We start from the raw sequence: 16,359 nt of genomic DNA, 5'->3' as shown, positions 1-16,359 counted from the left end.
GGTTTTAGTTAGTAAAGAACCCTGTAGATTTAGCTCCCATCTCCAACATTTTATTTATAGCTTTGTGGTGTAAACCGGCCACATACACAACAAATTGGCGACGAGGTTAATGAACCTACATCGTAAAAGAATGCCGCGTTATAAGTGATAACGACACTCGGAAGAGGACAGCAAGGTACAAGACAAGGAGCGGGAGGAGGCGGCCACGAGTCTGAAACGAAGTGAGAGTTGGAGCCGCAACACACCCAGCTGAGACCACAGCCGGCGCTGACCTCAGGGGCTGAAGGTCTGCCTGCTCCAGAAGGGAGATAAAAAAAAAGCGACACATGCATCTAGCCAGAGTACGCTTGCGATGCTAGCAAAAAAAAGGTCACATGTGTCAAAAAGAAAACAAGAGACCAGGACTAAATTAACAAGGGACTGAGGCTTTTAAACCCCAAACCGCTGGTCATTGCTGAAAGATTTAAATCCCATAAACGGAATCAGAGCAAAAATGAAAGCATTTCTGAATATTGTGCTGAATTGCGCAAATTATCAGAACATTGTCAATTTGGAGCTGGTCTATCAGACGCATTGAGGGACAGGTTACTGTGTGGCATGCACTGTGAAACCACACAGAAGAAGCTCCTGTGTGAAAAAGACCTTACGTTCGAGAAAGTGCTAAACATCTCAATATCATTAGAAACAGCCGCATGAGGTGCTTCTGAGATACAACAAAAATCTATGGAATATGCCATAAATAAAATGTCACTGAACAGAAATGAAGGAACGAAATGTTACCGCTGTGGGAACAGGTCACATGACCCTGATTATTGTTAGTTTAAAGATAAAGAATGCAGAAACTGTAGCAAACAGGGCTACATTGGCAGAGTACGCAAAGCTAGTAAACAGCAGAAAAAGGACAAAATACAGAGAAACAAGAAACCCCAGAAAGGAAAATACAACAATGTGCACAAAATGAAAGAAAACAATGCTGATGAAAATGACTCAGACAAAAGTGAATTGTCTTGTCTGCAACTTCACAGCATGAAAGACACAGATGATCAAAGAGTAATATGGATCACTCCACAAGTGGCAGGCGTGAGACTGAAAATGGAGTTGGACACAGGCTCAGTTTTAACAGTAATCTCTGTACAAGACTACAATCGACTGTTTTCTCACATACCTCTGAAACAAACTAAACTACTGCTAAAGACTTGCACAGAACGGAAAGTGCGTTCCAAAGGCAAAATTAAAGTGACAGTGACCTACGGAGACAAAACACAGCAGCTGAACCTCTATGTACTGAAAAATGGAGGACCACTGTTGCTGGGACGTGAATGGCTCAGGAAAATTCAGTTGGATTGGCACACCATCGAGGCACTAGATGTGTCAGCAAAGGCGGGCAGCAAGGCTACATCTGAGAGACTGTCACAAATACTTGCTGACTCTGAAGAAGTATTCATGAAAGGAACAGGAACACTTCAGGGCATGAAGGCAAAGATTGAGATTGAGGAAAATGCATGCCCAAAATTTTACAAAGCCAGACCAGTGCCATATGCAATCCGTCCAACAGTAGAGGCAGAGCAGAAAAATCTGGAGTAGACTGGGGTCCTATCAAAGGTGGATTGGAGTGAATGGGCCACACCCATTGTTCCAGTGATGAAGAAAACCTCCAGCACAAAACCAGGAAAACCAAGCAAGGTGCGGACTTTAAAGTGACTGTCAACCCAGTGCTCCGCACAGAACAGTATCCTCTACCCCGTATTGAGGATATTTTTGTTTCCCTGTCAGGAGGGGAACATTTCACAAAAATTGATTTGACCCAGGCTTACCTCCAAATGGAAATTGAGGAAGCATCCAAGAAATACCTGACAATAAATACACATAAAGGACTTTACCAGTACAACAGGTTGGTGTTTGGGTTAGCATCAGCACCTGCAATCTGGCAAAGGGCAATGGACCAGGTTCTGCAGGAAATTCCAGGGACTCAGTATTACCTGGAGACGATGAAAATCTTTCTAACCTAAAACTAGTGCTCACCAGATTACGAGAATATAGGCCCAGAGCTAATCGACAGAAATGTGAGTTTTCAAAAAGGAAATTTCATACAGTGGGCATGTGATCAATAAGAATGGCTTACACATGTCTCAAGACAAGATAGAAGCAGTGCTTAAGGCACCACCACCTGAAAATGTGTCTCAGCTGAGAGCATATCTTGGTCTAGTGAACTACTACCACAAGTTCTTTTTAAATCACCGTCAATGCACATTCCAAATGGCCATTGGTCATCAAAATGAAGTCAACCACATCAGAAAAGACCATTACAGTTCTGAGGACCATGTTCGCCAGGAATGGCATACCAGAACATATCTGCACAGACAATGGATGACAATTTGTCTCTGAAGAATTCCAAAAGTTTATGAAGAACAATGGAATCAAGCACTTTACATCTGCCCCTTATCATCCACCCACAAATGGCCCGGCAGAAAGATTTGTACACACATTCAAGAAAGCCATCAAGGCAATGGACAGCGAAAATCGACCACTGCAACACAAGATAGACAACTTCCTCCTGCCTATCGTAATGCAGTACATGCAACCACTAATCAGACTCCAGCGATGATATTTCTGAACAGGAACCCGAGGTCCCGCATGGATCTTCGCAAACCAGATGTACGGCATGATGTGGCGAACAGACAGTTCTTGCATGTGATTACCGGACTGAAAAGTGGCAGCCGGGTACAATTTCCACCATAGACGAACCACTGATGTATAGAGTACAGGTGAGAGAACGTATGGAGATGTCATGTGGATCAAATCCTGAATGCTCAGGTGAAAAACACAACAATACCTTGCCCTGACTCCCTGGACATAGAAACAAACATATGACCACATCAGCCTCATCCACAGATAAGCCTGTCATCAGTGCTGAGGACCTACCTGATGTACCTGTGGAGACTACTTCCCCAAAGCGAACTTTTCAGGGCAAACATTACCCAGAGAGGCAGGGAAGACCCCCCCCCCCCCAAGAGACTTGAGTTATAATAATTATTGTGTTACTTTATTATAATTTGATATTATTAAGTTACTAAGTAAACAATTGGTAAACGTTGTATGTTAATATTTGTTTAGCATAGTGCCCCCAGTAAAAACTATTGATATATTATTAAAATAAAAGGGAAGGAGTGTACCATATAGCCTACTGTATAATATAGGACTACTTTATGTTGTAGTAATACATCGTATTGAACATGTGTTATTAGGCACGTATTGATCTGTACATGTATGTTCAGTTCGGTTTTAGTTAGTAAAGAACCCTGTTGATTTAGCTCCCGTCTCCAGCGTTTTATTTATAGCTTTGTTCTGTAAACCGGCCACATACACAACAAATAGACTTCCAGCTGACATATAAGACCATTAGACAAAGGAGCAGAAGTAGGCCATTCGGCCCATCGAGTCTGCTCCGCCATTTTATCATGAGCTGATCCATTTTATCCTATTTAGTCCCACTGCCCCGCCTTCTCACCATAACCTTTGATACCCTGGCTACTCAGATACCTATCAATCTCTGCCTTAAAGACACCCAATGACTTGGCCTCCACTGCTGCCCGTGGCAACAAATTCCATAGATTCACCACCACCTGACTAAAAAAAATTTTTCGCATTTCTGTTCTGAAAGGGCGCCCTTCAATCCTGAAGTCAGGCCCTCTCGTACTAGACTCCCCCATCATGGGAAACAACTTTGCCACATCTACTCTGTCCATGCCTTTTAACATTCGAAATGTTTCTATGAGGTCTCCCCTCATTCTTCTAAGCTCCAAGGAATACAGTCCAAGAGCGGACAAACGTTCCTCATATGTTAACCCTCTCATTCCCGGAATCATTCTAGTGAATCTTCTCTGTACCCTCTCCAACGTCAGCACATCCTTTCTTAAATAAGGAGACCAAAACTGCCCACAGTACTCCAAGTGAGGTCTCACCAGCGCCTTATAGAGCCTCAACATCACATCCCTGCTCCTATACTCTATTCCTCTAGAAATGAATGCCAACATTGCATTCGCCTTCTTCACTACTGACTCAACCTGGAGGTTAACTTTAAGGGAATCCTGTACGAGGACTCCCAAGTCTCGTTGCATCTCAGAACTTTGAATTCTTTCCCCATTTAAATAATAGTCTGCCCATTTATTTTTTCTGCCAAAGTGCATAACCATACACTTTCCAACATTGTACTTCATTTGCCACTTCTCTGCCCATTCTTCCAATCTATCCAAGTCTCTCTGCAGACTTTCCGTTTCCTCAGCACTACCGGCCCCTCCACCTATCTTCGTATCGTCAGCAAACTTAGCCACAAAGCCATCTATTCCATAATCCAAATCGTTGATGTACAATGTAAAAAGAAGCGGCCCCAACACTGATCCCCGTGGAACACCACTGGTAACCGGCAGCCAACCAGAATAGGATCCCTTTATTCCCACTCTCTGTTTCCTGCCAATCAGCCAACGCTCTATCCACGTATGTAACTTTCCTGTAATTCCATGGGCTCTTATCTTTATCAGTTATATTACTTAGTTTGGCAACAGTAATGACCCAGGCCTCAATATATGAAATGTTATTAACACATAACCTAAGCCTACATGTCAACGTAGCACTGAATAGAAATGCACACTGAGTCAGAGTGTACAGAAACAGACCCTTCTATTCACTGAGTCAATACTGACTGTCAAGCACCTATTTACATTAATCTACACATTAGGGGTAGTTCATCAAGAGATTGGGCAGTTGGGGTATGTATTCATTGGCAGTATAGAAGCACGAGGGGTGACGCCATTCAAATATACAAGATCCTAAGGGGGCTTGCTTATCAAGGTAGACATTAAGATGTTTTCTCTAGTGAGAAAGCCATGAACAAGGCGACATAGTTACAAGAGGCCGGTTATTTAACACTGAGGTGCAGAGAAACTTCTTAACTCAAAGGTAAATCTCTGTATTTCTCTGTTCCTGAAGGTGGCGGTGGGTAGATGGTTAGAAACATTTAAAGTAGAAATAGGTTAATATTTGAAAAATTGAAGAATTCAGGGCTTTGGGAGCTGGCACAGTTGAGGCCAGCATTATGGCCTATGATTAGACTGAATGGTGGGTCAGGCTGGCCTACTCCTGTGTGGTGTACCAATCTTTAGCATAGGCACTGAGCACTCTGGAAAAAACACACGGTCAATAGGACAATGTACAAACATTACACAGACAGCATCAGAGGTTGGGATTGAACGCGGGTCACTGGAGCTGCATTACCAGCTACACCATCCAAAATATGTTTGCACATTATATAACTAAAGCACTGGGTAATGCATAACAAACAATGAGATAGCTGGACCATTTGGATCTAGTCAACTAGGAATTTTGTCTTGCCTATATTTATTCCCGAGCAATGATCTGAGAAAGTTTTCAAATAACAAGATCTTCAATGGACTGGCAACTCACCTTGAAATTTAACTCAAAGTGCTGGAGAAAATCAGTAAATCAAGCAACATCATTGGAGGGGAATAAACAGTTCATGTTTGGGCTGAATCCTTTCATCATAAATGGAAGTCAAGGTCATTGCTTGACCTTGTCCTTTAATAACCCAGAAAGCTGTGCTTTCTAGATATTCAGCTCCCCGGTAGAGAAACAAGGCAATACTAGATGAGCGGCAAGGACACCTCTGATAATCACATTGTCTACAGTAATTTTAGAAACAAAAATGATTACCTGTATGTAGAACTATGAAACAGGCCATCACCTTCTGAGCCAGCAACAATCCATTAGAATACTTGTCAAACCACATTGGTGCTCCCTCTGCAGAACTAGAATAAAAGCAACGTTTTTAGAATAAAAGCATGTCATCAGTCCATCGTTACCTTTTGCTCATCTCAAACTTAACCCTTTACCACACTGTACAGGCAAAATGTAAAACAGATCAAGGAACTTTGTGCACCCATGGTTAATTGCTGTTTGATCACTTCAGCGTGAGCAGAAAGCTTCATCATCACCTCACAGTGATCAGAAACCATCATTAATGTCTTAGACTGAATAGAAACCTTCAAATTCTGAATAGCACAATGTGAATTTGGAGGTGTCTGTAGAGTGCAGCTCAGATTATTTACATTTTCCTGATGGTTGTGGGATTAGCATCCAATTTGTGTTGTCTGAGAATAAACTCAATCTGCGGTTAAAAAGGAAACTACTCTTGCTATATAATCTGCTGGGTGTAAGGTGGTGATAACAAAAAGAAAGACACAAAGTTTTATCTGAAAATTTTCCATGCAGGTCCCAAGGAGTAGACTTGCACTTTATACTGTTTTTCCACACATGAATGTTGCAATTGATACCTTTCAGACTCCAAGAGATTAAATACCAAATCCACAATTTGTATTTAAAACTAACTGAAGAGTCCTCATAAACATAGCCATACTCCTCATGACTGAACAGTGCCACCTGTGGACAACTATATGCCTGGAATATCATCAGCTTTTCCAATGTATCACAGTTTTCCTGCATAACTATAGCTAAGTATGTGCTTCAATGCCATATGCAACTTCAGCAATGAGACTGGACACCTGGTTGAGTGGTGCTGCAATGTTTCACTCAATGCTAGTAAAACGCTTGTTGACTTCGAGGAGAGGACGGATGACGAACATGTGCCAGTCCATACTAGCAGCGGTGAGTGTCAGAAGCTTTAGACACTGTTAATATACCAGATGACCTGTCCTGGTAATACAATCAGTAAAAAGGCTTTTATTTTTTTAGAAATTTAATAAGAAATTCGGTATATTGCCAAACACCCTAACAAACTTCCACAGATGTACTGTTGTAAGTTTCCTAAATGGTTGCATCATTGTCTGGTATGGCAATTCCAATGCAGAGGAACCCAAGCTGCAGAGACGAGCAGATTCAACCCAATACAACACAGGCATATCCCCCCCCCCCCCACCACCATCAGAAGTGGCTACATGAGATGTTGGCTCTATCATCAAAGATTCCCACCATGTTATCTTCTCACAGTTACCACTGGGCAGGAGGTACTGATGTCCGAAGTCCCACAACACCAGGTTCAAGAACAGCTTCCCTTCAACTATTTTACCAACTTGCGCAACTCTAATACATAACCTCAATGCAGCAATAATATGACCACTTTGCACTTCAGCAAACTATGTTCTAACCGGGTTCTTTCTTATAAAAAGTTATGAAAATTTGTCTAATCGATTTTCTTGAAAATGTAGCTTCTCTGATGTTATGTGCCTGTGATGCTGCTCTAAGTTTTTCATTGCACTTGCTCATACATGTTTTTGTGCATGTGACAATAAACCCAACTTTGACAAGGGAAGCCATGTAGGTTAAAGATCAAAGAATCCATTTTAAAAGAAAATGTTTTTTAGAATATAAACAATTTTAGTTTAAAAAAAAGATCTATACCCACTACCAAAATCGAAGCTGTTTGGGGAAACAAAAAAAGAAAAAACTTATCAGATAATAATATATACTATTAACCGACTTCTGTATTTTAACAAGAAGTCAAAGATTATGAACATAATTTAAAAATGGCCCCCACAAATTTTGAAAATCTTGGTTAGATTCAGAAATTGAACAACGAATCTTTTCTAAATTTAGGCATGCCTTAAGGAATAAGCAACCTTGGTTCTCAAGGGATATTGCAACTCTGATAAAGAAGAAGAGGGAGTTGTATGACATGTATAGGAAGCAGGGAGTAAATAAGGTGCTTGAGGAGTATAAGAAGTGCAAGAAAATACTTAAGAAAGAAATCAGGAGGGCTAAAAGAGGACATGAGGTTGCCTTGGCAGTCAAAGTGAAGGATAATTCAAAGAGCTTTTACAGGTATATTAAGAGCAAAAGGATTGTAAGGGATAAAATTGGTCCTCTTGAAGATCAGAGTGGTCGGCTATGTGTGGAACCAAAGGAAATGGGGGCGATCTTAAATAGGTTTTTTGCGTCTGTACTTACTAAGGAAACTGGCATGAAGTCTATGGAATTAAGGGAAACAAGTAGTGAGATCATGGAAACTGTACAGATTGAAAAGGAGGAGGTCCTTGCTGTCTTGAGGAAAATTAAAGTGGATAAATCCCCGGGACCTGACAGGTGTTCCCTCGGACCTTGAAGGAGACTAGTGTTGAAATTGCAGGGGCCCTGGCTGAAATATTTAAAATGTCGCTGTCTACAGGTGAGGTGCCGGATTGTCTACATATATTGTCTACATGGACTTCCGTAAGGCCTTTGACAAGGTCCCGCATGGGAGGTTAGTTAGGAAAATTCATTCGCTAGGTATACATGGAGAGGTGGTAAATTGGATTAGACATTGGCTCAATGGAAGAAGCCAAAGAGCGGTAGTAGAGAATTGCTTCTCCGAGTGGAGGCCTGTGACCAGTGGTGTGCCACAGGGATCAGTGCTGGGTCCATCGTTATTCGTCATCTATATCAATGATCTGGATGATAATGTGGTAAATTGGATCAGTAAATTTGCTGATGATACAAAGATTGGAAGTGTAGTAGACAGTGAGGAAGGTTTTCAGAGCCTGCAGAGGGACTTGGACCAGCTGGAAAAATGGGCTGAAAAATGGCAGATGGAGTTTAATACTGACAAGTGTGAGGTATTGCACGTTGGAAGGACAAACCAAGGTAGAACATACAGGGTTAATGGTAAGGCACTGAGGAGTGCAGTGGAACAGAGAGATCTGGGAAGACAGATACAAAATTCCCTAAAAGTAGCATCACAGGTAGATAGGGTTGTAAAGAGAGCTTTTGGTACATTGGCCTTTATTAGTCAAAGTACTGAGTATAAGAGTTGGAATGTTATGATGAGGTTGTATAAGGCATTGGTGAGGCCGAATCTGGAGTATTGTGTTCAGTTTTGGTCACCAAATTACAGGAAGGATATTAATAAGGTTGAAAGAGTGCAGAGAAGGTTTACCAGGATGTTGCCGGGACTTGAGAAACTCAGTTACAGAGAAAGGTTGAATAGGTTAGGACTTTATTCCCTGGAGCGTAGAAGAATGAGGGGAGATTTGATAGAGGTATATAAAATTATGATGGGTATAGATAGAGTGAATGCAAGCAGGCTTTTTCCACTGAGGTAAGGGGAGAAAAAAAACCAGAGGACATGGGTTAAGGGTGAGGGGCGAAAAGTTTAAAGGGAACATTAGGGGAGGCTTCTTCACACAGAGAGTGGTGGGAGTATGGAATGAGCTGCCAGACGAGGTGGTAAATGTGGGTCCTTTTCTAACATTTAAGAATAAATTGGACAGATACATGGATGGGAGGTGTATGGAGGGATATGGTCCGTGTGCAAGTCAGTGGGACTAGGCAAAAAATGGTTCGGCACAGCCAAGAAGGGCCAAAAGGCCTGTTTCTGTGCTGTAGTTTCTATGGTTTCTATAACATCCCGTAACCACTGAGCATGATTAGGCGGAAAAGCACCCTTCCATTTAAACAAAAGCGCCCTCCTAGCCATAAGAGAGATAAAAGACAGAATGTGCAAATCAGATGTCTTCAAAATGATATCTTTCCTTCCAACAATACCAAATAGGGCAGTCAAAGGATTGGGCCTAAAATTTATTTTAAAGAGTACAGAAAAAGTTTGGAGTACTTCCTTCCAATATTTTCCAAGACTTGGGCACGTCCAAAACATATGAATAAATGAAGCTTCTCCATTGTTACATCTATCACAGTAGGGAGATAAATCCATATAAAAACGAGATAACTTATCCTTAGTCATATAAGCCCTATGAACCTCTTTAAATTGTAGGAGGGAATGACGAGCACATAACGATGAAGTATTAACCAATTTAAAAATCTCATTCCAAGTTTCTTCAGAAATTGAGGTCTGTAAATCTTGTTGCCAAAGATTTTTGATTTTGTCTAAAGAATCATTTCTCATTCCCAACAACATATCATAAATATTGGATATTGAACCATTATAAAATGATTTCATGTTAAGAATTTCATCTAATATGTTCTTATCAGGACTATTAGGAAATGTATATAATTAAGATTGCAGAAAATCTCTAATTTGTAAGTACCGGAAAAAAATGGATTTTTGGTAAACTATATTTAGTTGACAATTGTTCGAATGAAGAAAGACTTCCTCCAACAAACAGATCCCGGAAACATGTAATGCCCAATCCCAATGTTTATAAACTATATCAGTCATAGAAGGCTTAAAAAAAATTTAAAAACTGGGACTAGAAAGGGAGAATCTCAATAAACCAAAGTGTTTTTGAAATTGTATCCAAATCCTCAAAGTATGTTTGACTACCACATTTTCAGTTATTTTACTTAAGGATAAAGGAAGTGAAGAACCCAAAAGAGAGATAATAGAAAATCTATTAACCCAGTTAGCTTCTAAAGAAACCCACCCGGGACAGCCTTCATGATTAATATAGTATAACCAAAATGTGAGATTCCGTATATTAGCTGCCCAGTAATAAAACCTAAAATTTGGTAAAGCTAAACCTCTATTCTTTTTAACTTTCTGGAGATGGAGCTTATTTTATCCTGCTACATATGGAAAAATAAACATCCTCAATTGAATAGAGTCCAGAGAGTCAAAAAAGGATTTACGAATAAAAACAGGTAAAGCCCGAAAGAGGTATATAAATTTAGGTAAAACATCCATTTTAATAGAATTAATTCGATCAATCAATGATAATGAAGGAGGCAACCAATTTGATAATGTTCTTGTTATATAATTTAATAAAGTAAGAAATTTTTCTTTAAATAGGTTATTTATAATTCTTAGTAATTGTTACACCCAAATAAGTGAATTGGTTTCTTACAATTTCAAAAGGAAGGTTAATGACAAATTATTCAAAGGAAAAAGTTCACTCTCGTGAAGGTTCAGTTTACATCCAGAAAACTGACTAAAACAAGAGAGTAAAGAAAGCACGGAAGGTAATGTCGAAGAGTCCATTTGAAAAATATTACAGGATGTCAATCCATACTTGTAATTAATCTACTTTGGTACAGAATCATTATTTATACGTTAGAAAATCTCTCCAAATAGTTTCAATGTCACTTATTGAATCATTAACACATAAATATGTAAGATTACCCTTTTTGTTATTACCATCACGGAGGAGACATGGGAGCGGGAAGGCCCAGACTCAATGACTCAGAAACAGCTTCGTTCACTTTGTCATGAGATTTCTGAACAGTCCACAAATCCAATCGTGTTATTCACTTTATTTTATTATTTTTATAACTTACAATAATTTCATGTCTTTGCACTGCACTGCTGCCTCAAATCATATAAAGCAGATTCTGATTAGCAGCCCAATGATGCACAGACACCCATCTCAAACTATTTAACCATAAATCTAAGAGGTGCATGTTAACACGTCATTTGATGAAATAATGTAAATCACATCTTAAGCTCAAGAACTTAATTAAATTTGCCATGAAGTTTAAATACAAATTGGTGCTAGTCTTAAAACAAACAAGAATCCTAAAGCAAAGTTTCCCCTCTCGTCTACTGGGTGCAGAGTCAGACCAACAACATGCGTGCAACCTCTACTCCCTGCAGGCAATTTATCTATGCTATTCTTTAGAAACTTTTAATTCGTGCAATAATATACGTATAATTTAGAAAGCATCAAAAGAAATCAGTGAAGACAAAAGACACTGTAGATGCTAATATGTGGTACAGAAACAGAATATTGGAAGAACTGTCTTCTCCATTGCCACGGAGGAGCAAATTCAAATGAGAACATCTCATCCTTTGTTTGAACAGCAGAAGACTTTCTAACTTTAGGTACTCTCACCTCAGATACTCTTCTCCCACCTGTAACACTAAGTTTTCTTTTATTCAACCCTGCCATTACCCCCACCCCACTTCTGGTTCCATTTGCCCATATCTCCTCCCCATATGGAGAAATCTCAGTATGGAGTTTCTCCTAGAGTCAGCAGTAGAGACTGTTTTAACAGACATGTGTTCACTCACCTGTTCATTATTGACACACAGTTGGTAATATTCACAGATATAGATTTATTACAAAACTCCTGCAGCATAAATCCAAAGCAAACGAGGTAGGCAAAAATAGTGAGGCTGAACTTGATCAGAAAGCACACAAGGAAGTGCTGCTGGGTCTGCAGAAAGGAACACAGACAAAAATACAATCAGATTTGGGATCAGTTGATACTGATCTGCATCAGGTATCTTAAATAGAATTCCTTTCTTTTAAAGTAATAGACTTGTCACTGTGACACCTTTCAACCATTTAGTGTTTATAATTAACTCAAGTGGGATACAGTCACAGAGTTATACTGGATGGAAACAGGTCCTTCAGCCCAACTCACTATGCTGACCAGATGCCTACCCAAGCCATCCTCATTTGCCAGGGTTTGGCCCACATATCTGCAAGTTTTTCTTATTTTGTAGGCACCCAAATGTATTTTAAACTTCTGTAATGTATCTGTACTTGACATTTCCTCTGGTAGCTCATTCCACCTGCCCACTACCATGTGTGGAAAAACATGCCCAAGTACCCTTTAAATCTTTTCCCTTTCAGACTAAACTCATGCCCTTTAGTTTTAAGGACTTCCTTACCTCATGAACTTACTGTACATATCTCTGAGAAGTCACCCTAAGTTTCCTATGCTCCAAGAGAAAACAGCTCCAAACTATATAGTCATTCCTTACAAATGCAAGCCCTCCAGTCCTTGTGAATCTTTTCAGCACCATTTCCAGCTTAACAAGATCCATCCTATAGCTTGGTGACCTGAACTGCACACAACATTGCAAGTACAGAACACTGACATGTACATTTATAACACACCCTCAACAGTTTGGCCAATGAAGACAAGCATGCCAAACACCTTTTGCACTGCCTTATCACCTTTGTGGCCACTTTCAGGGAAATACATACATGTACCCCAATGTCTGTGTTCCATTAACGCTTTCCAGAACCCTCCCACTCACAAAACAAATGAGTTATCTTCCATCTGCAAATCTTTAGCCCACTTTCCCAGTTCACTGTCCTCCTTCACTGTCCACATATGTACTGAGCACACCAACTGCAATCTCACCCAAACTGTTAATAGGGATGAACACCAGTGGTCATAGGCCTCCAATCTGAAAAACAACCCACCACTACCAACCTCTGACTGTTATTACCAAGCCAATTTTCTATCCAGTTGGCTAACTCACCTTGGATCGCATGTGATCTAACATTTCAGGATAGCCTACCATATGAGACATTGTCAAAAGCCTTGCTAAAATCCATGTAGACATCTACTGCTGTTTCCTCATTGATCTCCTCTTCAAACAACACAAATTCATGAGTAATTATTTCCCATGCACAAAGCCATGCTTCCTATTCCTCATCTGTCCTGGCCTTTCCAAATGTAGGTAGATCCTATCTCTCAGAATCCTTTCCATTAACTTTTCCACCACTGATGTTAAGATTGCTTACATTAAATGAACCATTTATTTTCAAGCATAGATACCAGAAGGGGTCAAAGAAAAACTAAGCCCGTATGTAACACAAGTATTCAAACAATTTAATTTTCAAGGAAATGAAAACTATAACATATTTGTATCAGAAGCATGAAATGAGCTTTGCTGATTATCAGAGCCGAGATACAACCTACAGAAAGCTATCATAAGCAAAGTAAAGCTATTTTGATTGAAGATAGAGGTGCAATTGGATGCACATCAACTGTGCCAAACTTTGCATGCCATTACTTCCTATAAGGCAAAACCTAACTTCACAAATAGCTGTGATGCTTCACTCTCAAGTGAACTCAATACCTTTTATGCACACTTTGAGAAAGAGAATTGGATTGTACTGCAGCATCTGGCAACCCTACATTATCTGCCTTGGATGCCAACATCAGAGTAAGTTTCAAGTTTCCCTTGCAAGGCATCAGATCCCAATGGTGTACCTGACTTGATATTGAAAACCTGTGGCAAACAACTGGCTGTGTGTTCAAGACATCTTCAATCACTCATCTGCTTCAAAAGGTCATCAATCACATTGGTGCTCAAGAAGAGCACGGTGAACTTCCTGGCAGGGAGGTTTGCTAAGGCTATTGGGCAGAGTTTAAACTAGAATTGCTGGGGAGTGGGAACCAAACTGAAGAGACAGAGGAAGAAGCAGTTGGCTCACAAATAGAGAAAGCTTGGAGACAGTGCGAAAGGGAGGATAGGCAGGTGACAGTGAAGGGATGCGCGCAGACCCATGGTTTGACATGTGTCTATTTTCATGCAAGGAGTATTATGAATAAAGCGGATGAGCTTACAGCGTGGATCAATACTTGGAGCTACGATGTTGTGGCCATTACAGAGACTTGGATGGCTCAGGGCCAGGATTGAGATGTTTCAGAAAGGACAGGGAAGGAGGTAAAAGTGGTGGAGGGCTTAGCACAGTTGATCAGAGATAGTGTCACAGCTGCAGAAAAGGAGAAAGTCATGAAGGGATTGTCTACAGAGTCTCTCTGGGTGGAAGTTAGGAACAGGAAGGGGTCAATAACTCCACTGGGTGTTTTTTTTATAGACCACCCAATAGTAACAGGGACATCGAGGAGCACATAGGGAGACAGATTCTGGAAAAGTGTGAAGCCCCCCTGGCCACCCTCAGGGTCGCTCGGCTTGCTGTCGTCTATGGAAATAGCCCTCGGCCCCGCCAAACTGGGTAATTAGTTTGTGTGGATGCTGTGTGATGTACCCCACCCCGCCCAAATAACAGACAATACACCAGATACGATTAAATGATTTACAGTTTATAGATATTACTGGAACTATACAATTAATAGAGAATAACATATAAAAGGAAAATAAAAGACGCCACACTTATCAAAGTTCAATCTCTTTGTGCACAAACAGTTGGAGCTCAGGACCCTTCTTCTTCACCCTGCGACCCCTCGGACCACCTCGACCGGCCGCCTGGGACCAACAACGGTGGTCGACCAGACGCTCCACACCAGTCCATCTTCTCGCTGACCGCCTTCCTCGGGGTTCGACCCCGTTAGCAGACATCACAGCACCTGGTCCATCCTCTGTCTCTCTCTCCCACCTTCTGCCCCAAAACCCCGCGCATACAATATCTTCAGATACACCAAAAACATAACAACTATCCCAATTGGTTCGTAACATATTCTTCTCACACTCTAACCCAAAACAAGCTGCTAGCGCAAGAACGTTCTCAGCGTTTAACATAACAAAGAAGCATTCCCAAGTATAACATAACAAAGAAGCCATTTTAATTAGCCTACGCAGTAACATAAAAGACGAAACCCCCTTACAAGTGTAATAACAACAGGTTTGTCGTGGTGGGAGATTTTAATTTCAAAAATATCAGTTGGCATCTCCCTAGAGCAAAGGGTTTAGATGGGGTGGAGTTTGTTAGGTGTTTTCAGGAAGGTTTCTTGACACAATATGTAGAGAAGCCTACAAGAGAAGAGGCTGTACTTGATCTGGTATTTGGAAATAAACCTGGTCAGGTGTCAGATCGCTCAGTGGGAGAGCATTTTGGAGATGATGATCACAATTCTATCTCCTTTACCATAGCATTGGAACATATAAGTCAGGAAAGTGTTTAATTGGAGTAAGGGGAAATACGAGGTTATTAGGTAGGAACTTGGAAGCATAAAGTGGGAACAGATGTTGTCAGGGTAATGTACGGAATAAATATGGCAAATGTTCAGGGGATATCTGCGTGGAGTTCTGCATAGGTACGTTCCAATGAGACAGGGAAAGGATAGTAGGGTACAGGAACTGTGGTGTACAAAGGCTGTTGAAAATCTAGTAAAGAAGAAAAGCTTACAAAAAAGGTTTTTAAAAAACTCCATATTGATAGAGATCTAGAAGATTATTACGCTAGCAGGAAGGAGCTTAAGAATGAAATTAGGAGAGCCAGAAGGAGCCATGAGAAGGCCTTGGCGGAGAGGATTAAGGAAAACCCCAAGGCATTCTATAAGCATGTGAAGAGCAAGAGGATAAGACGTGAGAGAATAGGAACAATCAAGTGTGAAATGTGTGTATGGAACCAGAGGAGATAGCAGAGGTACTTCATGAATTCTTTGCTTCAGCATTCACTACAGAAGGATCTTGGCAATTGTAGGGATGACTTACAGCGGACTGAAAAGCTTGAGCATGTAGGTATTAAGAAAGAGGATATTAAGGTACCCCATGCAAGGATCATTGAGAAAGTAAGGAAGCATGGGATCCAAGGGGATATTGATTTGTGGATCCAGAACTGGCTTGCCCACAGAAGGCAAAGAGTGGTTGTAGACAGGTCATATTCTGCATGGAGGTTGGTGACCAGTGGTATGCCTCAGGGATCTGCTCTGGGACCCCTACTCTTCGCGATTTTTATAAATGACCTGGATGAG

At 40.7% G+C, this 16,359-nt stretch overlaps 1 protein-coding gene across 6 annotated transcripts in view; it reads right to left on the bottom strand.

The window, feature by feature from the left end:
- tmem94 (transmembrane protein 94) overlaps positions 1–16,359 on the bottom strand; it is a 173,163-nt gene that overhangs the window by 28,258 nt on the left and 128,546 nt on the right. For 2 of the 6 annotated variants that reach the window (XM_072242652.1, XM_072242653.1), the window contains 2 exons: positions 11,969–12,114; positions 5,728–5,822 (listed from right to left, as the gene is read on the bottom strand). In XM_072242652.1, the coding sequence (XP_072098753.1) occupies positions 5,728–5,822; positions 11,969–12,114 (241 nt within the window). Of the gene's footprint in view, positions 1–5,727; positions 5,823–11,968; positions 12,115–14,913; positions 15,099–16,359 lie in introns of those variants that run through there. The other 4 variants (XM_072242657.1, XM_072242655.1, XM_072242656.1 and 1 more) reach the window with 4 other exon arrangements.

Source organism: Mobula birostris, chromosome 24, assembly GCF_030028105.1.
Source record: "Mobula birostris isolate sMobBir1 chromosome 24, sMobBir1.hap1, whole genome shotgun sequence".
Lineage (NCBI taxonomy): Eukaryota > Metazoa > Chordata > Chondrichthyes > Myliobatiformes > Myliobatidae > Mobula > Mobula birostris.
The sequence above is the reverse complement of the archived record's forward strand: the minus strand, read 5'-3'. Positions and strand labels throughout refer to the sequence as shown.